The sequence below is a fragment of the Dendrobates tinctorius genome, unplaced genomic scaffold, assembly GCF_039654945.1.
Source record: "Dendrobates tinctorius isolate UK_male_01 unplaced genomic scaffold, ASM3965494v1 ptg000516l, whole genome shotgun sequence".
Taxonomy (NCBI): domain Eukaryota; kingdom Metazoa; phylum Chordata; class Amphibia; order Anura; family Dendrobatidae; genus Dendrobates; species Dendrobates tinctorius.
This window is the reverse complement of record NW_027362175.1, coordinates 609181-632055: the sequence shown is the minus strand read 5'-3', so window position 1 is coordinate 632055 and position 22875 is coordinate 609181. Positions and strand designations below refer to the sequence as shown.

General features: G+C 47.9%; 1 protein-coding gene across 4 annotated transcripts in view; it reads right to left on the bottom strand.

Moving 5' to 3' along the window:
* SLC12A6 (solute carrier family 12 member 6) overlaps nt 1-22875 on the bottom strand; it is a 74307-nt gene that overhangs the window by 3601 nt on the left and 47831 nt on the right. For all 4 annotated transcript variants that reach the window (XM_073565015.1, XM_073565016.1, XM_073565014.1 and 1 more), the window contains 10 exons: nt 21141-21239; nt 13487-13606; nt 13290-13394; nt 13034-13202; nt 12212-12407; nt 11948-12117; nt 11630-11761; nt 11429-11536; nt 10710-10894; nt 9895-10028 (listed from right to left, as the gene is read on the bottom strand). In XM_073565015.1, the coding sequence (XP_073421116.1) occupies nt 9895-10028; nt 10710-10894; nt 11429-11536; nt 11630-11761; nt 11948-12117; nt 12212-12407; nt 13034-13202; nt 13290-13394; nt 13487-13606; nt 21141-21239 (1418 nt within the window). The remainder of the gene's footprint in view (nt 1-9894; nt 10029-10709; nt 10895-11428; nt 11537-11629; nt 11762-11947; nt 12118-12211; nt 12408-13033; nt 13203-13289; nt 13395-13486; nt 13607-21140; nt 21240-22875) is intronic.

Here is a 22875-nt window from a genome sequence, read left to right as displayed (position 1 = left end):
CAGAGATTTTGGACCATATTGACATGATGGCATCACACAGTTGGCGCAGATTTGTCGGCTGCACATCCCTGATGCGAATCTCCCGTTCCACCACATCCCAAAGATGCTCTATTGGATTGAGATCTGGTGACTGAGGAGGCCATTTGAGTACAGTGAACTCATTGTCATGTTCAAGAAACCAATCTGAGATGATTCGAGCTTTATGACATGGCGCATTATCCTGCTGAAAGTAGCCATCAGATGTTGGGTACATTGTGGTCATAAAGGGATGGACATGGTCAGCAACAATACTCAGGTAGGCTGTGGCGTTGCAACGATGCTCAATTGGTACCAAGGGGCCCAAAGAGTGCCAAGAAAAAATTCCCCACACCATGACACCACCACCACCAGCCTGAACCGTTGATACAAGGCAGGATGGATCCATGCTTTCATGTTGTTTACGCCAAATTCTGACCCTACCATCCGAATGTCGCAGCAGAAATCGAGACTCATCAGACCAGGCAACGTTTTTCCAATCTTCTACTGTCCAATTTCGATGAGCTTGTGCAAATTGTAGCCTCAGTTTCCTGTTCTTAGCTGAGAGGAGTGGTACCCGGTGTGGTCTTCTGCTGCTGTAGCCCATCTGCCTCAAAGTTCGACGCACTGTGCGTTCAGAGATGCTCTTCTGCCTACCTTGGTTGTAACGGGTGGCAATTTGAGTCACTGTTGCCTTTCTATCAGCTCGAACCAGTCTGCCCATTCTCCTCTGACCTCTGGCATCAACAAGGCATTTCCGGCCACAGAACTGCCGCTCACTGTTTTTTTTTTCTTTTTCGGACCATTCTCTGTAAACCCTAGAGATGGTTGTGCGTGAAAATCCCAGTAGATCAGCAGTTTCTGAAATACTCAGACCAGCCCTTCTGGCACCAACAATCATGCCACGTTCAAAGGCACTCAAATCACCTTTCTTCCCCATACTGATGCTCGGTTTGAACTGCAGGAGATTGTCTTGACCATGTCTACATGCCTAAATGCACTGAGTTGCCGCCATGTGATTGGCTGATTAGAAATTAAGTCTTAACACACAGTTGGACAGGTGTACCTAATAAAGTGGCCAGTGAGTGTATAGATAGAGCTTGTAGGTCGCTCACTCTTCGGGCTGATGTTAAGGCTACCAGTAAGACAGTTTTAAGTGTAAGTAGCTTTGGTGACAGCTCTAATAGTGGTTCAAAGGGATCTTTGGTTAAGGCCTCTAAGACTAGGTTGAGGTCCCAGGGTGGTATCTTTGGGATAATGACCGGCCTTGACCTGCCACAGGACTTTATGAATCGGGACACCCAACTATTGGCTGCTAAGATGCAGTTATATAGGGCCCCCAAAGCTGAGACTTGGACTTTGAGTGTGTTAGTGGCTAACCCCAGTTGCAGCCCCGACTAAGAATTCTAGGATAGGTCCCACTGGCGCTACATCCCCCAAGGGTTCCCCCAGGAAGTCTAGGAACTTTTTCCACGTTCTACCGTAGATTTGGGATGTTATAGGTTTCCTACTTTTCAACAGGGTGGAGACTAACCCTAGAGAAAATCCCTGGCGACTCAGTAGCGCCCTCTCAAATTCCAGGCTGCTAGATGGAAGCCTTTCACCTGAGAGTGGACCACTGGTCCCTGGGAAAGCAGGTCTGGAATCTCCTTTAATATCCATGGATCTGTCACTGACATGAGTCTCAGAAGAGAGAACCAAGGCCTGCTCGGCCAAAACGGAGCTATAAGAATTATTCTTGCTCGATCCTCCCTGATTTTCCTGACCACTACTGGGATCATTGTTATCGGGGGAAATGCATAGGCCAGGATGAACTTCCTGGGTATTTGTAGGGCATCTACTGCAAAGGGGTTTTCCCTTGGATTTAGTGAGCAGAACTTCCTGACCTTCCGGTTGTGTGCGGTAGCGAACAGGTCTATTTCTGGTTTGCCCCAGGCTTGAACTATTTGTTGGAAGACTTGGGGGTTTAGGGACCATTCCCCTTGTCTTAGGTGCCTGCGCCTCAGGAAGTCTGCCTGTATATTTTCTACCCCCTTTATGTGCAGTGCTGTGATGGATAACAGATGTTGTTCTGCTAGCTGGGAGAGTAGATCCGATATTTGCATGAGGCCCCCTGGTGATTGATGTAGGCTACTACTGCCTGATTGTCCGTCATGACTTGGGTGTGGCGGCCCCGAAGTAAAGGAAGGAAATGTTTCACGGCTTTTTCCACTGCCCATAGTTCTTTTACATTTGAACAGTGATCCTTTTCTAGCGAGGACCAGGTCCCCTGTATTGAGTGGGATCTCAGGTGTGCTCTCCATCCTGTGGCACTCGCGTCTGTTGTAATGATGTCCTCGACTGTTTAACAGCTGGTGTCCCGTGGCAAAATTCTTTTCTACAGTCCACCAGAGCAGGGAATCTCTTACAGCCACTGAGAGACATAGTTTGCCTTCTAAATGTCCTTTTAATTGTTTCTGTGCTGACAGAACTTCCCACTTTAGTTGCCTTAAGTGGTACTGCGCCCATGCTACTGCGGGTATGCATGATGTCAACGAGCCTAAAAAGGGACATTGCGCTCCTCAGGGTCATATTTGGTCTTTGTATTGCTGTGCGAGCTAGGCCTCTTATCTTGGTCACTTTGCTCTGCTAGGAGGCAGTGTTGTTGCTCGGAGTCCAATTTCAACCCTAGGAAGGATTGCTCTTTTACTGGGGTTATCCTTGACTTGGGGATGTTTACTATCCATCCTAGTCCTACTAGAATTGCTATCACTTCCTTCACTTGATGTGCGCAGTGGGACTCCGACCTCCCAATTACAAGAAAGTCGTCTAGGTATGGGACGATCACTATATCCCTAGAACGAAGAAAAGACATTACTTCGGCCATCACTTTGGTGAATACTCTGGGGGTTGTAGACAGGTCGAACGGAAGGGCTGCGTATTGGTAGTGTTTCACCTGCCCCTGGACATAGAGCGCTACTCTCAAATATTTTTGATACTCCCGATGAATTGGGATGTGATGGTAGGCATCTTTTAAGTCTATCACTGCCATGAGGCAATGCTGGAACAGGATCTTTGTGGCCGTGTTGATTGACTCCATTTTGAAGGAGTAATTGTCTACCCACTTATTGAGTCTCCTCAGATTGACAATGGATCTCCAAGAGCCGTCTGGTTTTTGTATTAAGAAGAGGGGGGTGTAGAACCCCCTTCCTTCTTCTTGCACTGGGACTTCCTGTAGGACTTGTTTTTTCACTAGTCCCAAGACTTCCGTCTCCAGGGCCAGCTGTTGCTCTTGGGCTTTCCTTCTGGGTGTCACTATGAAGGTATGCCTGGGCGGACGGATGAATTGTATTTTTAAACCGTCCTTTATGTTTAGGACCCATGTACTGGGGGAGATATTTGCCCAGGCGGAAAGGAAGAGAGAAAGCCTTCCCCCTACCTCCGGCCCGATGTCATTGGGGAGATTTTTTGGAGGAAGTGGAGGGCCCTTTAAACATATAGCCCGATCCTCTTCTTTCTTTAAAGTCCCAGCTTTTTCTATCTTCCGGGGGACAACCCCTGTTAAATCTCCTCCTCCGAAAGGGCTCCTTTTTAGGTTCTCCCGGAAATCGGGGAAAGCTTTTCTTCCTATCCCCCGCATGTTCCAAAATCTCTTCTAGTTTTTTTCCGAAGAGGGATTGGCCATCGCACGGAATGGAACATAACCTATGTTTTGATGGTAAATCTCCGGGACACCCTTTAAGCCACAGGGCTCGTCTTGCTGCATTTGACAGGCTTGCTGCTCTAGCTGTCAATCTTGCGGAATCTGCAGAGGAATCCGCTAGGAAAGCCGCTGCTCCGTGTACCAGTGTCAGATTAGACAGAATTTCGTCCCTAGGAATTCTCTCTCTGATCTGGTCTTCTATTTGTTGTAGCCAGACCATGAGGGCACGAGTGGTACAGGTACCAGCTATCGCTGGCTTTAATCCACCTGCCGAAGCTTCCCAGATATGTTTTAGGAAACCATCTGCTTTTTTATCAAGCGGATCTTTCAACATGCCCGAGTCCTCTAATGGTAGAGATACCTTTTTTGAGGATTTGGCTACAGCCCCATCAATTTTTGGGACTTTTTCCCAGGTCTCTGAATCCTTTTGTTCAAAAGGGTACCTTCTTTTTGATGTAGAAGGCAAGCTCCCTGACCTCTCCGGTTTTTTCCATTCCCTGTCAATTAGGGCCTTTATTTTCTCATTTACAGGGAAGGTGCGTTTTTTCCAATCCTCCAATCATATCCTCCAATGATTTAGGAGTCTTTTCCTCCTTAAGGCCCATTGTAGCCCTAATAGCTTCAACCAGCTTTTCCACATCCTCTGTTGGGAAACATGGACGGCTGCCTATATCGCTGTCCGAGGAGGATTCTGAGGACTGAGTAGAGGAAGAGGAGGTGGAGGGGGACAAGGATCTTTCCCGCCCCTTCTGCCCTGGCGAGGCCTCTGAATCAGAATCCCTTCTATGACCTCTTTTATCCTTTTTAAGGGCTGCCTTTAGGGAACCTTTCACCTCATGCTGTATTAACGCCTTAAGGCTGGTTACCAAATCAGGAGTTTCCTCCTGTATAGTTTTATTTATACAGTCAGCGCAGAGGTCTTTCTGCCACTGATCTGTCAGCGGGTGTTTGCATAGGGCGCATTCTCTATTTTTGGTTTTGCTGCTGGCCTTCCATGACCCCTAGTGATCAAACAGAGAAAAAAGGAACCCCGTTACCATAAGGGTGACATTCACGTAGATCACTCACCACCGCTGTCAATCAGGGGTACCGATCTCGGAGGCTCCTCAGATGCACTCGTGACGTTTCTTCTGGACGTCTCAGAGTCATGCCGGTTGTGTTTACGACTGCCGCTCCCACCACTCGAGCGGCTGCTCCTGGTATGCTGGCGGCCTGGCATCTGGCGAGAGCTCTTGCTGCTGCTGCTCATCTTGCCCCACTTCCATCATGAAGCCTTGGGCATGAGTGCGTCTTCTGTGGTCATCCCCCTTATGTAAGGGAGATCCACTGCACTCTCCGCCTCCTCCGGTTACCCCCACAGCCCCTCCCCCTGCCATGCCGCCGGGATCTTATCTTGCTGGCCGGCGTTTTTCCCTATGGGCGCCGCCATCTTGGATCCTGGCGCCGGCTCCCTATGTCACGCGGGCACGCCCCTTCCCAGCGTGCCCTGCGAAAGCGGCCGCTCCTGACGCTGATTACTCCGTGCTCCAGGATGCGGCAGAGGGGGAGAGGGCGGCGCGGCAGAGCCCCAGGACCCCAGGCCGTGCTGCTTCTGCGCCCGCTCGGACGCTGAGCGCCCGGGGGACCCGCGGACGGCGCTTCCCTCTCCCGACGCACGGCGCCCAGGACCCTGGCTGTTCTTCCACGCCGGCACAAGAGAGGGGCAGGTACATGATCTTCAGTACACGGGTCCCTGTCAGGACAGGAAACCCAACTGAAGCGAGGGAGAGGTACCGCCCCTTTTATCTTCAGTAGGGTTCCTGTCCTGACTGGGCAGATCCCCTCTCTCACTTGTGCAGTCATGGGAGACGGGAAAACTTTTTTTTTTCCCTCTCCACACTAGTTCAGTAGGGCTTGAATGGAATCTGTCAGCAGGATTCCCCACTACCCCCAAACTAGTTAGATGTGCATGTATGTCAGTTTTGGCGCAAATTGAACCAGAATTCTGATTTCCTGTACGTTTTATATTGCGCTATTGGCTTTAAAACAAAGCTTTTTACAATGCCGCTCACCCCCAATCCATTATAGTTCACCACTTTTTATGATCCCAGCTTATTGGCACACAGCTCCAGGGTGTGGGTTGCAGATGTAGCACTCCAAGCAATACTACACTTATCTACGAGTAAGGTCACGATCAGCGATTGTAAGCCAAAACCAGGAGTGGGTGAAAAATGCAGAAGTGGTGCCATGTTTCTATTCGGGTATGTGCCCATGGTCAGGAATTGGTGCGGTTTTGACGCTGTGTATTTATGCAGCGTCAAATCCACAGCAACCAGATGTTACAGCATAGTGGATGGGATTTTTAGAACTCCCATGTCCACTATGCGTGCATGTGTACCTGCGGAAACTGACATGCGGCGCAAACTGCATTTCACCAATAGAATGTATTGGACGTGGTAAATCTGTATGGTTCATTGAACATGTGCTGATTTACCTGCATTCAATAGAAGGCAGCAAAAATATGCTGCTTCCAAAGCAATTCTACTTCTGGATTATGAGCACATAGCCTTATACTTTACCGCTGATTGTGCCACTCCTGATTTTGGCTTACATATACGGAGGTGAAATATTCACCAAATACTAAACGTGTGAATGTGGCCTTACCGTCTGACTTGCAATGCATCAGGAAACAATGAAATCACAACATCCGAATGATCAATAAAACATTCATTTTCTTAAAAAAAACTAAAGCGCCATAAAACAACACAAATGACCCGAAGTGTATAAGGAAATACTAATACCAAGAACAATAAGGTGTGAGGTTCCCAGACAAAGCTCAAATTTAAGGAGACACACATGGGTATAAACAGTAAAGAGGTGTTCCACTAAAATGTGAAATATGGAGGAAATATCACAGGATAGTGAGAAAAAAATTCAATATTAGCTCACTCTATACTGATAGGTAGTCCCTGAAGAAGCCCAAGCGGAACATGCGTTGGGGTATTGAAGCGTACACTGGGATATGGGTAAGGTGTCCCGATTTATTTGATACATCTCAATCTTCATGTTTAGTGCTTGTGTTTATTATATCGCTTGATTATAATGCAACATTGCATTTGTGCAAGTGTACAACATACATTATTTTTTTTAATACACATTCATCCCTATTTGTTTTGGATTTTTTTATTGAATAGTTAGCTATTCACAGATGCGTCCAAAACCCCCTATCAATATAGTCAGCTAATATTGTATATTTTTGCATATTTTTCTGACTATCCTGTGCCATTTCCTAAATATTTGACAATTCGGTGTAACACCTCTTTACTGTTCTTACATTTGAGCTTTATCTGGGAAACTCATACCTTATTACTCTTGGTATTATTGTTTCCTTATACACATCGTGTTATTTGTGTTTTATTGCGCTCTTATTGTACTTTTGTTTTTGTTTATACAATTTCTATTTTATTGATCATTCGAAGGTTGTGACTTCATAGTTTTCTAGGTTATATATTTATTGTTTTGATTCATCTCCTTTTTCTAATGACTATTTTGGTTCAGAATATCTTATTCCTTAAATTATTCAGAGTGAGTTGTGCCTGTATTGCATTTTTTTTTTTTAATACTGTCATACTAAAGTTTTTTTTTGGGATGTTTACCCATCTGGTGCTAGAACTAGACCTTTCCATCGCAGTGCATGGTCTAGAAGAGGTGTCATGTGGACAAATTGCCTCTGGCTTGCCCTCCAACCTGGTTGACTGACAGGTCCTACCCCATATACAAATAGGGCATATGACAGAAAACCTAGTTCTTTATAAAAAAAAAAAAAAAAAAAAAAAGGGGAGTCTGTACGTCTTGCTACAGCTAGTGGCAGCTTTTGTTTAAGGCCTGTTTCACACTTCAGTTATTTGACGTTAGTCAAAATCCGCCGCTTTTAGAAAAAAACGGATCCCGCTTTTTTTTTGGCGGATCCATTTTTTTTTTTCCATAGACTTGCATTAGCGGCGGATTTTGACTGATGGTCGTCCATTGCATCCGTTTTTGGACGGATCCGTCAGAATGTTAGCGTCCGCCGGCTGGAGTAGACGGACAATGTAACTTTTTTCCAGCGGCGGACCGCTATTTTGAACTGCGCACGCCCAGAAGATTTTCCCTGTGATGTAGTTTAACACCAAAACGGCGCTCTGGGAGCCGCAAAAAATCTCTCATGATGATGAAGAACATACACAAGTCAGCACCTGGGAGAATTGATCATTTGTATATGCATTTTCGCCATTTCAATGGTGTCGTCTGGTTAATGTGTTTAGATGTGTCCCTAATGCAGACCTATATCACTTACTAATGTACTTCTGTTACCATAGCTCCTCTGATGTCCTTTCCGCTAAGCTTCCAACCTTGTGCTCCAAACAGTTTCCCTTTGTTGCTGAGTCATTATGTTCAATTGATAGAGAAAGAAGAAAGCAGATGCAGGAAACTCTCCTGCTTAAGCTATACAGGGCCGAATGTGGAACTGCTGTGACTGAGGGTACAAAATATAGGCCCAACTCATTAAGGCTGAGTTCACACGTGGCTTTTTTTTGCGTTTCCGCGGCGGTTTTAATCGCGCGATTTTGCCGCGAAAACGCGAAAAATAACCATCCCATGCATTCCTATGGGATTCCGCAATGCTGTGTTAATGCTGCGGTTTTTACCGCGGCGGAATCGCTTCGCGGTAAAAACCGCAGCATGCTCATTAATTTGCGGAATCGCGGCGATCCCGCACCCATAGGAATGCATTGTTCCGCTTACTTCCCGCATGTGGCTGTGCACACCATGCGGAAAGTAAGCAGAACATTTGCGGATGGTACCCACGGTCCGGAGGAGAGGAGACTGTCCTCCGGGCTTTGGGTACCATATCCCTGTAAAAAAAAGAATTTAAAAATAAAAAATATTGTTATTCTCACCCTCCGACGTCCCGCGCAGCCTTCCCGCTTCTCTCCACGCTCCCGTTCCCAGTAATCCTTTGCGAAAATGCCCGCGATGGCGTCCGTACTCGCGGGATTGCGAAGTCTCGCGGTCATTCGCGAATGACCGCGAGACATCGCGATCCCGCGAGAACGGACGTCATCGCGGGCATTTTCGCAAAGGATTACTGGGAACGGATGCGCGGGACGTCGGAGGGTAAGAATAAAACCATTTTTTATTTTTTTTTACATTCTATCTTTTACTACTGATGCTGCATAGGCAGCCTCAGTAGTAAAAAGTTGGTCACACTCGTCAAACACTATGTTTGACGAGTGTGACCAACCTGTCAATCAGTTCTCCAAGCGATGCTACAGATTGCTTGGAAAACGCTAGCATTTTGCAAGCTAAATACGCTTGCAAAATGCTAGTTTTTCCGCGGGAAAATCGCAGGAATTTAAAATGCGATTTTCCCGCGGACTGGAATTCCAGAATTCTCGCGGTAATTTCCGCGAGAGTTCCGGTACGTGTGCACTTAGCCTAAGACTTGCGTTTCATACTCCAGTCATAATGATGGGCCTGCAGGAATAAAATGCGCCAAATTCATGGACCTAGCTAGAAATGTTACTCCAGTCAGCAACTGGCGTAATGCATGCTGCCACTTTTATTAAAAGGGTATTCTCATCTCCAAGATCCTATCCCAATATGTAGTAGGTGTAATAACAACAACATATGCAACTACCTCCAAATAGAAATATAGTATAGTTTTCTCATTAGCTATGTCTCTTTCCTTATGTGCAGGCATTGCAGGACCTTGAGTATCCATGGATAAGACCACTAGCAACTAGCTAGCTGTCACTATATCAGTGCTGTAACCATGGATACCTAAGGTCCTGCAATGGCTGCACATGAGGAAAGAAACATAGCGAATCAGAAGGACTATATTACATTTCTAATTGGAGGTATTTGCTAATATTAATTATTACCCCTACTACATATTGGCACAAATTTGAGTTGCACAAAATTTTTGTAACTTTTCAAAGCAAAGTGTTTTTACACTAGAATTAACAATTTCAGCCACTTTTACTCTCTGAAGATTGCACCTTATTTCTGCAAACTAGAACAGATAAAAGTAGTGGTAGTGATGTGCACAGGACCCAGGTTAGGAAATAAAAGCATAAACCCAATATTGTTGCCCTGTGTGCACTGGTTTTTAGAAGTGAGGCCGTGTTGTCCGTCCTAAGGTCATGAATGCGCACTTCTGTGTAGGTAAAGGATACAGTTTTCATCACCCTGAGGGTTGCGTGGGGGCCCCGGCATATTCAGCAGAACCAGTTTAGCATCATGAGATTTGTTCACAATGACCTCATTTAACTTGACAGCCGTGTGCATGCGCCGAACATTTGACTGATCCCTGGAGAAAACAAGGAAAATTATCAAAACCAACTGGAAATTGGCCAATCCTAAGGGGACGTGTACACGCGGCAGAATCTGCTGCGGATTCATCCGTGCGGAATTTGCAAAATCCGCAGGTCAAAAGACCTGCGGATTATCCTGTGGTTTGGCCCTACGGTTTCACCATCTCCACAATGGAGGAGATAGGAATCTGCAGAAAGAATTGACATGTCAATTCTTTCTGCGGTTTAGAAACCGCAGATAATCCGTGCGGAAAATTCCGCAGCGTCTGTACAGCGGTTTCCATTTCCCATAGGGAATAATGGTACTGTACACCACAGCAGAAACTGCTGCGGATCCGCAGCAGCCAAATCCGCTGTGGACCTGCAGCAGAATCCACAGCGTGTGTACACGCCCTCAAAATGTAGCGGTCGTTTCTGGTGAACGTCTGTGTCTGCCCCGTCCCATCTCCATAGAATCTTAGGGGCAGCAACTGTCCTCTCCTCTCACAGTAATGTGAACAGCGTCTACAGAATGATAGAGCAGTCCAGGAGGAGAAAGAAGAATGGTTTCCTGATAAGATATAGGAAAATGTTTCTTATCCCACTTCTACTATTGATTTATGGAAAAAAAAAAAATTATAACAGCTGTTACTCCTTAAAAAAAAAGTGTAAATAAATTAATATATTCAGACTCTTACGGGCGCATGCTGAGCAAGTCTTGAAAACTGGGCATCTGCTTGCTTTGGGCTACACGCACAGATTGATGTTTATCCTTGGTCCACGTCATATGTACTCTGTCTGGGGCGGCATCTGTTTCATCATCATCGTCCGAGCCCACACTGGTCAGACGGAGCATGGAATTTCTGTCTTTCACTAACTGGGCCTAAAAGCATAAGTGAGCGGTGTAAGGATCGCATTCTTATCAGATCTGCATGAGCGTTGTTGGCCACCTTCACACAATATGCCAACGTACATTTTCCTGGACCAGTCCTATTGGGACTTGAGTATATTCCCAATACTCTGATGGTACAGATACACATTCAAATAAAATCTACTTTTTGCCTAATGTTTGTGCATGTGGTTGGAGCAGAGCTTATCTGATGTTAATATGCTTGTTATTACACAGCATGCCAGCAGTAGATTATCAGAAGCGCTACGCTTCAGGACAATACCATTATTGCTATAATGTCCTTCTCTTCTGTCTTATCTCTCTATGACGCCAGCAGATCTGAGTGCTGCCGCCGGTCCTGTAGCTCTAACTTAACACTTTGTGGATATTGTATTACATCCTCATTTCACATTTCCTTATCTTCCCGCAAATATGATCCGGAGGTATCACTTGAAATGAAATTGCAAACATCGGGTCACAAATTCTAACAAAAGCTGAGGACATGTCATGGCTACAATGCATTCCCACCTCTCGTTCTCGATCCGTTTTTGACAGTCGCATCTGCCGTAGCATCTGTGATCTTTGCTCCATCATAAGTGTCCGCTCATACGTGTAGGCTGAAATGTCGCTGTCATGCTGTGTAATACAGAGGGTTTATTCGAATGAGACATTTTTTTAGGTTTCCCGCCACTAGATTATTTTAGGCTTTGGTTTATTTTTGTTGCTTACCATCTCCACTACTTCCACTTCTGCCTGAATGCGTAGATGGTAGAGGAACGTGGCTAAATCTTTCTTCATCTGAATGCTGTTATCTTCCATTTGGGCTACAGTAAAAATACGCATCTTGCATTTACGCCACACCTGGTCACGACATACCACGAGGAGACAAAGATCTGTTACATTGTGACCTTTGGATTTACCATCAAGTACTTTTCCCATTACAGTAAATCACACAGCTTGTTTTTAGTGCAAATTCAAAACGCATGTGGACAGTAAAAGTTGGATCTGAAGGAAATGCTAAAAGCCAGTGGACAGTCCTAATCTTACCTTGTGTTGTTTCAAGAGGAAAGGTAGAAGCATCAGCATGCCTCCATCGTGGACAACCCACCACACATCTATGTTGCCCTCCGCTAGAGTCTCCCGCGATCCAGGGAATAAGGAAATGTTCTTCGCCACAAGTAGGGCTTGCCGAGCAGCTGTACAGATACGCACCGTGACTGGAAGAAAGCAGGGGGTTACATGCAACCACATAAATTACGGGAGAATAAAATTCACACTAATAAAGAGGAGAAAAGCAAATCTGATTCTTACTGATGAATGTTTTCCAGGCCCGAGAGTCATCACTCTGCCTCCACCCACTTGGCCAGCCCATGATTACGGTGTTGTGCCTCATTCCTCCAAGACCACAGGACTGGATAAGGTGGGATAAGCCTTCTTTTTGTTTCTGTGCTACAACCACCTGGCAGAAGCCTTTTACTCTTTCCTGCTCCATCAGCTGCTTCAATGCCTGTAATGAAAGATAATTATATATCCACTGTATATATAATATAATCACATATGTGCAAACTGTCTCTAAGGTTTTGTGTTTTCCAGCTCATTTAATTAGTTTCTTTTTATAGAGAAAAATAAAAGAGAAATAAAAAGAGAGAGAGAGTGAATTAGAGAGGGAACGACTATGTTAACAGCTCAAATTTGCCTTTTTGGAGAATACATGAGGCACATTTTCCAGTCATGGCAAGTGAATGGGACCCCTGTCTCAAGTATATGGGACTGAGTTGCAATAATTCCAGGAGTGAGATTGTAAAGGGAAAAGTTCCGTATAAGTCGCAGTGCTCTACACAGCTCCTTGATTTTTCCCAATGGACTCCCAACTATTAAGAAGTGGCTGCAAAGTGGCTTCTGCGGTCAACTTATTAGGATTATAGGCTGAATTTGACGTACTTGTGTCTTCTTTCATGATTAAACTATGAAGCCTAAAGGACTGTATATAGGATGTGAAGCAGAAGCAGGCTGTGAATAAATATCAGAGGCTGCCTGTCCTCCTGTGATCCAGATAATCAGCTTAGTCTAGGGAACACAAGCAAACATGCTGCAAACACCAAGAAAGGAGCGATAGGGTCTGAATGGTTGTACCTGCTCCGCTGCCAGGGCTTCAGCATAGTTCTCCAAGTAATCACCCAACAGAACAGATCCAACAATTGTTAAACCTTTCCCAGCTTTCAGCTGAGAGGCAAAAGAGAGTAGACGTGGCTGGGAAACATGGAGATCGGAGTCTAGCTTAACCAACACAAGCAGCTGAGGTCTAGAGTGGGAGAAAAAATGCCGATCAAATAGAAGTGAAGTATGTACATGCAGATGTTACTACTAAACAGATGAACTGATCATTTACCTCCAGTTTTTAGTATGTGGAGGGCCTTCCTCCAGCCGCAGTAAAGCAAAACGTGCTGCACTCAGAGAAAGTCCTCGTATGCCATCTCCCCATTCTTTCTCAGCTCTATGCACAAGGATTAAAAGGTATTCACGGAAAGAATATAGGAACCAAATTTCTAGCTAAGAAAAGTCTATAAAACTGGGAAACCTACTCACCCATGATACTCTATGTACTTGTAAATCATTCCTGCAATCACCATAGAGATGAGAGCGTAATACCACGAGGAGATGAACATCAGAGCTAGACAAAGCGCCATACCCAGAAACGATAAAGTCCTGCAAAAGACAAAAAATAAAAGTGGTTAAATGAATATTTAGTTCAAGAACTCAACAAGCAAGTTCTCTATACTGTACCTATGAACATGAGCCAATGTTTGTCAGATCTGTCACAAGACTATGCTGACTACATCAGCTCTGTACCCAGTGTACTGTTTGATCCTTCCTAACCAAAAGGTACAGTATGTAATAGGACAGTAAACCTGCCCCCATACTATACTGCCCTGACATAGTGTCACTGGGATACCACGACAGAGAGGGGCCAGTAGATCACAGCGTCTGGTCACACAAAATACTGTACTCATTAGAACTGCTTCACCATCCTATTAAACAGTGCAGGATTTTCCTTGCTGTCATTGCAAGGGTTAATCAGTTCAGTTGATCTCCTTGAGATAACCATCCTGAATTGTCTAAGCTGTTCTGTGTTGGCCCCTTCCCTCTGGAAGATATGTCCACCACTGGCACTTGGGAATTGCCAGTGATTGTTCTGTGGCGTTCTCATGTGGTGTATGATGCATCTTACGGTGGCCAAGCTGTCACGCGGCGGCTGCCGCGGACCTCCTCTCTTACCTCCCTCCGGCCCCGGCTCACCCGCTCTCCGGGGGTCACCTCTCTGCCTCACCGGCCGCTGCGGGCCTCGGCGCGGTCTCTCCCGGTCCCCCGTCCACGGCCCACGCCTGCCTCTGTCCGGCCCCCTGGTGCGCGCTCCCGCTCCTCCTCCTCGGCGGGTGCGTCTCCTCACTATGGCTGGGCGCGCGCTCTCCCCCGCCTGAGGACGCGCGTCTCCTCCTCCAGCTGGAGGTCATGACCCGGCAGGCCTTCGCTCTCCCTATATCAGGCCGCCTCCTTCTGGAGGCGATGCCTGACTATCATTAGTATTTGCTAGTGACTCTGGCCGCTCTCCTAGCGCTCCCCTGCCTTTTCCGTGCATTTACCTTGCTCCTCTTGTGTTTCCTCTCCTAGGTTCTGTGGCTTCAGTCCTCGCCCGTTTCCCTCCTGTGTCTTCAAGCCTTGCCATTCCTCCTGTCTCGCCAAGACTTGCCGTCTCTCCTGTGTCTCCGAGCCGTGTCGTCTGTCCAGTGCCTGCCCTTCGGATCCACCTCTCTGACCGCCCTGACCTTCCCGGGTACCGGCTACCGTGGTGATAGTCCCCCGTGGGCCTGCCCCATACACTCCCTGTATAGGGGGTGGTCCACCTGGTCAGCTCGCCCTTGGGGGGTTCGTTGCCACGGTCTAGTGGGTCCACCCCAGGAGTACCTTACAGTATAGTCAGGCCATGGATCCCGCTGGTACCTCGACCCCGACCCAAAAGGAACTTTTGTTCCTTCGTGAGAACCAGGCGAGGATCATGTCGTTCCTCAAATCGATGGATTCCCGACTTTCCGCTTTGCAGACCTCCGATCCGGGAGTTGCCTCCCAGATCTCCGGCCTGCAGCAGGAACTGGCCCAGCAGCGCGACACCCAGGCCCATATTTTGAACTACATCGCCTCTGTAGATAACCGCTTACTAGCCCTACAGGCGGCAGCCGCAGTACCGGCACCTGTGGCAGTTCCACACGCCTCTCCCCGGTTGGCTAAACCCCCACGTTATAGCGGAGATCCCAAACTCTGTCGGGGGTTCATCAACCAGTGCCAGTTGCATTTCGAGTTGGCTCCCCTACAGTATCCCTCCGACCGGGCCAAAGTGGCCTTTATGATTTCCCACTTTGAGGGTGAGGCACTGTCCTGGGTGAATCCCTTGTGGGAACGCGATGACCCGATTGTCTCCCAGCTCGCGACTTTCTTGGAGACCTTTCGTAAGGTCTTCGATGAGCCCGGTCGCCTGGTCTCTGCCACCGAGTCTTTGTTCTGCCTGCGCCAGGGTACCCTCTCGGTTGGACAATACGCCATCCAGTTCCGTACGTTATCCTCGGAGCTGGGGTGGAACAATGAGGCCCTGGTTGGGGCTTTTTGGCGAGGCTTATCATCCCGAATCAAGGACGAGCTGGCAGGCCGGGATACACCCTCGACTTTGGAGGACCTCATCTCGCTGGCAACACGAGTTGATCTGCGTTTCCGGGAGCGGTCCCGCGAGATCGCCAGGGAGAGAAGGCCCAATCGTTTTTCTCCTCCTACACACAGCCCACCACGCTCACGGTCCTCCGCCGCAGCCACAGCTCCCGAACCCATGCAAGTGGACCGACTAAGGCCCGCGGAGCTTCGCCGCCAGGACAGACTCGCTCATGGCCTTTGTCTCTATTGTGGCAGCGCCTCCCATCTCCTACGTTCCTGTCCTGTGAGGCCGGGAAACTCCTCCGCCTAGGACAGGTAAGAGAGGCCTCCCTAGGTGTCACTGACACCTCTCTACCCTTGACCCTTTCTGTTGTGTTTTTCCTGGGCTCCAAACGTTTTTCGGAGTTAGCCTATATTGATTCGGGGGCTGCGGGAAACTTCATCCAACTCGAGGCGGTGAAGAGATTAGGGATACCTGTCAGGTCCTTGGAGGTTCCCCGGCAGTTAGCCTCTGTCGACGGTGCTCCCTTGCGCGAAGCCGTTACCCTGGTCACTGAAGAGCTGGACTTACAGATCGGGGTCTTGCACCGTGAAAAGATAACCTTCTTCGTGCTGCCGTCTTTGTCCCACACCGTGCTTCTGGGTCTTCCGTGGTTGCGGATGCATGAACCTGTTCTGGATTGGCGCTCCGGAGACATCCTTCGTTGGGGCCGTTTCTGCCAGACCAGATGTCTCCGCCCAGTACGACCCCTCAAATGCTCGTCTCCTGTCTCGGGCCCTGCGGACTTGCCTTCGGCTTACTGGGCCTTCGCGGACGTCTTCGATAAGAAGGAAGCAGAGGTCCTTCCTCCGCACCGGCAATATGATTGTCCCATCGAGCTTGTTCCTGGCTCGACTCCGCCCCGAGGGCGGATCTATCCGTTGAGTCCACTCGAGTCCCAGGCCATGACCGAATATGTACAGGAGAATTTGGCTAGGGGCTTCATCCGAAAGTCTTCCTCCCCCGCTGGAGCGGGCTTCTTTTTTGTCAAGAAAAAAGACGGGTCCCTGCGCCCCTGTATTGACTATCGTGGTCTCAACGAGATTACCGTTAAGAATAGATATCCGCTACCTCTCATCCCCGAGTTGTTTGACCGGCTGCGTGGGGCACGAATCTTTTCTAAATTGGATCTCCGTGGAGCCTATAATCTCATCCGTATTCGCTCTGGAGATGAGTGGAAGACCGCCTTCAACACCAGAGATGGACACTATGAGTATCTCGTCATGCCCTTTGGGTTATGCAACGCTCCCGCAGTCTTTCAGGAATTTGTGAACGACGTCTTCCGAGACCTTCTGTATTCCTGCGTGGTTGTGTACCTCGACGATATCCTGGTCTTTTCTCCTGATCTGTCCACTCATAGAAGAGATGTCCGGCGCGTCCTGTTCCGTTTGAGGGAGAATCGTCTGTACGCCAAGTTGGAGAAGTGTGCCTTTGAGCAGTCCTCTCTCCCATTTCTGGGCTATATCATCTCCGACTCTGGTCTGCGTATGGATCCTGAGAAGGTTTCGGCCGTGCTTAACTGGCCACGTCCTCAAGGGGTGAAAGCCATTCAGCGTTTTCTCGGCTTCGCAAACTACTACCGGCAGTTCATCTCTCATTTCTCCTCTTTGACTGGCGCTATCTCATCTTTGATCCGTAAGGGAGCCAACCCACACGTCTGGACCCCTGAAGCAGAAGAAGCCTTTCTATCTCTGAAACGTGCCTTTGCCACGGCCCCCGTACTCCGTCGCCCTGAGGTCAACAAACCATTCGTCCTTGAGGTGGATGCATCCGCAACAGGAGCCGGAGCTGTTTTGTCTCAGAGGTCCTCCTCCGGCAGGCTCGTTACGTGCGGTTTCTTTTCAAAATCCTTCTCCACCCCAGAGCGGAATTATTCCATCGGAGACCGAGAACTGCTTGCCATCAAGTTAGCGCTAGAAGAGTGGAGGTACTTGTTGGAGGGCGCCGCACATCCCTTCACAATCTACACAGACCATAAGAATCTGGCGTACCTGCGGTCTGCACAAAGACTCAACCCTCGGCAGGCCAGGTGGTCTCTGTTCTTTGGCCGATTCGATTTTGATCTGCATTTTCGTCCAGGCAACAAGAACCTCAAAGCCGACGCCTTGTCCAGGTCCTCTCTTTCCACGGATGTCGAGGAGGAACCTGCACATATTTTGGATCCATCCAGGTTCATCACCGTGGCTCCGCTTTCTCTCCTCGCTACCCCACCTGGTAAGACTTTTGTTTCTGAGACGGACCGAAGACGAATCCTCCACTGGGGCCATGCTTCTAAACTGGCAGGTCATCTCGGCCATAAAAAGACACTTCTTCTGGTGTCCCGCTATTACTGGTGGCCGACCCTTTCCCAGGATGTCCGGGATTTCGTTGCCTCCTGTCTCTCGTGTGCCAAGATCAAGGTGCCTCGGCAGCTGCCTTCTGGTCTTCTACATCCACTTCCAGTACCCTCGTCGCCTTGGCAACACATTGCCATGGACTTTATTACGGACTTACCCTCCTCTGCCAAGTGTACTGTCGTCTTAGTAGTAGTGGATAGATTCTCTAAAATGGCCCACTTCATCCCTTTGCCTGGCTTGCCATCGGCTTCCGCCTTGGCGAAGATTTTCGTCCAGCACATCTTTCGTCTCCATGGTCTGCCCCAACATATTGTCTCGGACAGAGGAGTCCAATTCACCTCTCGCTTCTGGAGAGCTCTTTGCAAAACGATGGATGTCACCCTTGACTTCTCCTCATCTTATCATCCACAGTCCAACGGTCAGGCAGAACGGACGAATCAGAGTTTGGTGAACTACCTCCGGCACTTTTCTAATATCCACCAGAACGACTGGTCTGAATTACTCCCGTGGGCTGAGTTTTCCTATAATAACCACATCAGTGAATCTTCTGGCAAATCCCCGTTTTTTGTTGTCTACAGTCTACATCCTGGTGTACCTCTACCAATTCCCCCCGCCTCGGGTGTACCGGCGGCTGATCTTCTGTCCGGCGAATTCTCCAGGATCTGGCAGGAGACCAAGACCGCTCTCGAGTTGGTGCGTAACAGGGTAAAAGGATTCGCAGACAAGAGGCGCCTGGATGTCCCACCATATCACCCAGGTGACAAAGTTTGGCTAGCCTCCAAGTTTATTCGCCTCAAGGTCCCATCCCACAAACTGGGTCCCCGCTATATTGGACCTTTTGAGGTTTTGTCCCGTATTAATGATGTCTCCTATAAATTGCGTCTTCCCGCCTCTCTCCGCATCCCTAATGCTTTCCATGTGTCTTTGCTTAAGCCAGTTATTTTCAATCGTTTCCTTTCTGAAGCTCCTCACTCACCTCCGTCTGCCGCCGCAGACGATGTATTTGAGGTGAGAGATATTTTGGCCATGAGAAAGCAAAAAGGGAAAACCTTTTTCTTGGTTGATTGGAAGGGCTTTGGTCCTGAGGAGAGATCCTGGGAACCCCAGGAGAATATCCAAGCTCCTCGAATCCTGGCTAAATTTTTGTCCGGTCTGCAGGGGAGGGCGCGTAAGGGGGGGGGTACTGTCACGCGGCGGCTGCCGCGGACCTCCTCTCTTACCTCCCTCCGGCCCCGGCTCACCCGCTCTCCGGGGGTCACCTCTCTGCCTCACCGGCCGCTGCGGGCCTCGGCGCGGTCTCTCCCGGTCCCCCGTCCACGGCCCACGCCTGCCTCTGTCCGGCCCCCTGGTGCGCGCTCCCGCTCCTCCTCCTCGGCGGGTGCGTCTCCTCACTATGGCCGGGCGCGCGCTCTCCCCCGCCTGAGGACGCGCGTCTCCTCCTCCAGCTGGAGGTCATGACCCGGCAGGCCTTCGCTCTCCCTATATCAGGCCGCCTCCTTCTGGAGGCAATGCCTGACTATCATTAGTATTTGCTAGTGACTCTGGCCGCTCTCCTAGCGCTCCCCTGCCTTTTCCGTGCATTTACCTTGCTCCTCTTGTGTTTCCTCTCCTAGGTTCTGTGGCTTCAGTCCTCGCCCATTTCCCTCCTGTGTCTTCAAGCCTTGCCATTCCTCCTGTCTCGCCAAGACTTGCCGTCTCTCCTGTGTCTCCGAGCCGTGTCGTCTGTCCAGTGCCTGCCCTTCGGATCCACCTCTCTGACCGCCCTGACCTTCCCGGGTACCGGCTACCGTGGTGATAGTCCCCCGTGGGCCTGCCCCATACACTCCCTGTATAGGGGGTGGTCCACCTGGTCAGCTCGCCCTTGGGGGGTTCGTTGCCACGGTCTAGTGGGTCCACCCCAGGAGTACCTTACACAAGCTTTCTGTCAGGAGAAAAGTCTTTCCTTCTCAGATTACACGCACACAGGAAACTCCACAATACAATGTTTGCACAGTAACTGCCTCTAGGCAGAAGAGGATGATGGTGGTAGTAATTAGTGCATTTGAGCCCCAGTCATGAATCAATTGTAAGAACTTGACACAGAAGTCTTTTACTGAAGGTAATGGGGAAAATTATTACAAACAGCCGTAAACTGAGGTATAGGATTACACTCACGGTTGATGATTGCTGTGTACCTGCAGACAGGCAGATCTTAGTAACCTCTAGTTTATTAAGTCTGAATATCTCTTCAGCACTGTGCGCTGTTTCTGCCCTGAGGTAATTCTTCTTCCTACAAAATGGCTTCCTCTTCTTAAGATGTCCGACCACCAACTGCCACTTCAAATTTCAAACTATCTATCCCCCAGGACTTGGCTCCTCCCCCTTCTATGTGACTGTCAAGCTGCAGTCATAGACTGACAGCCCTGAGGCATTTTTCCAGAACCTTCTGCATATTAACACAGAGCTGGGTCACCTGATCAAGTCTGGAAGGGGAAGATTAACCCTTTTTGTGCTGCCTGTCAGCAGGTCTCACAATGTATTTAAAATGCACAGTCCACATAAAAATTCACAGCATTTATATGAACACACTATATATCCGGTATCCCATAGAAATGGCCACATTGGGATACCACATTTCTACTTCCTGGTTAGGTGTTGGAGGAGAAACTCAGCATTTGGAGTTGGCAGTTGGAGAGTTGTTCAGTAGATTTCTGCTTGGGAGTTGATTTCCATGCTTATCCTCATCCTCTCCTATTTGGTTTCTTCTATCTATCCCTTCCATTTGTTCCACTCTGGGCGTATATTTGTATGATTATAGTTTTCTTTCATCCCTGTCTGTCTACCCTTGTCTGTCTGTTTAGGGTAATCCTACAAACTGCAGTCTACTCCTCCCTGGGTGGGGGAGAGAACAGATAAGTGCTAATTTATAAGCACAGCAAAGCACATAACCCCGATGTCTCCAACTTCCGGGGTTATCCGGGGGACAGGGATATACTAGGGTGCCCCCTTGTTTGAGGATCAGGTAGGCAATCACTGTCCCTAGTCACTATGTGATGACAGATCCACTTTAATTGATCTGTAATTCTATATCAAATGTTCGTATAATGACCAAAATGCTTTTAAAAGTCAGCTGCTCGAAGATGTAGCTCATAAATTACAGCGAGATTGTAGAAAATCTAAGACCTACCAGTGGTAATACTGAAAACGGGGGCGCCAGTTTGGAGATCGAAGCAGAGTCTGTAACCCACAGGCCAAGTTTACAAAAAGGTAACACATAAGGAAAAACCTAAGTGAAAGAGGGGTGGATAATGCTAGGGTTAGTAACAATCGGCAGATAGAGGTTGCAAACTCTTCAGCAAATGATAAATTAATCCTTTCGTTCTTATCAATGGAAATAATTTACTTTGTTTAAAAGCAAACTCTCTATAACAATGCATAAGAGATTACAGCCATGGTTGAAAGTGTTGGCACACCTGAAATTGTTCTAGAAAATTATTGCAATCACACGTTTTGTTACACACATTTATTTCCTTTGTGTGAAATTATGTCTAATTTGCTTTAGTTTCTGTTTTTTTGTTGTTGTTGTTCCAATACACACAATGGAAATAAACATGTGTATAACAAAACCTGTGTAATTGCAATAATTTTCTGGGAGAAACACTTCATTTTCTGGAACAATTTCAAGGGTGCCAACACTTTCGGACAAGACTGTAATTATAATAGCATTTCAAAGTTTAAATGGTTGTCTTATTCCATAGTAAATAATAAATGGTTCAGTAACTAATACACTATTTTTTTATTTTTTTTTAAGATTTGTTTCTTGTCATCACTCATGTTACTTGCAGCTCAAAAACATCTACAGAATCTTCCCTTTTCTTTACAACGAAAACAGCAAAAATTCTCAGTCGCTCGGATTCATTCTCATTTTGACTGCTTTAACTCACTACTCACTACTAATCAGTCTCCTCACAAAACTCTTCCCTTTCTAATGTATTCTTAATGCTGCAGCGAGACTTATATTTCTGTCCAGTCACTACACCGCTGTTACCACCCTATGCCAGTCATTGCACTGGTTGCCTATCCACTAGAAAATAAATCTCCCTCATCTGGAATCCACGGTCTGTATGTAACAAGCTTCCTTTCCTGCACAACTACTTTCTGAACAACTCTCAATCTGTTGGCCCTCACTGAAACCTGGATTCAGGATTCTGACACTGTCTCCCCTGCTGCCATTTCCCATGGTGGCATACAATTCTCCCATTCTCCACGACCCACAAACAGACTTGGTGGTGGAGTCGCCATACTCCTGTCCCCACATTGCACTTTCCAGATCATCCCTCCAGCTCCATCACTCTCATTCCCTTCTTTTGAGGTCCACACCATCAGGCTCTTCTGTCCCCTCTCCCTCAGAGTAGCAGTCATATACCAGCCCCCAGGCTCACCCACCCACTTCCTTGACCATTTCTCTGCCTGGCTGCCAAACTTCATATCCTCAGAACTCCCAACCCTTATCATGGGAGACTTCAACATCCCCATTAACAGCCCCACTTCCACAGCTGCATCCCTGCTTCTATCACTAACCACTTCTCTCGGCCTCTCACAGCTGTCAACCTCTGAAACACACAAAGACAGTAACACCCTTGACCTGATCTTTGTCCGGCTCTGCTCAATCTCCTACCTAGATAACTCACCGCTTCCCCTCTCTGACCACAACATTCTCTCCTTCACGCTCACAAATCCTCGCCCACCCCAGCACACTCCTACCTACCACACATTCAGAAATCTACAAGCCATTAACCCTCATACACTTTCAGATTCCTACACTCATCATTGTCCCCAATCTCCTCTTTTTCCTTTCCTGATCTGGCTGTACATCACTACAATGACACGCTTAGAAGCACCCTTAACCAAGTAGAACCTCC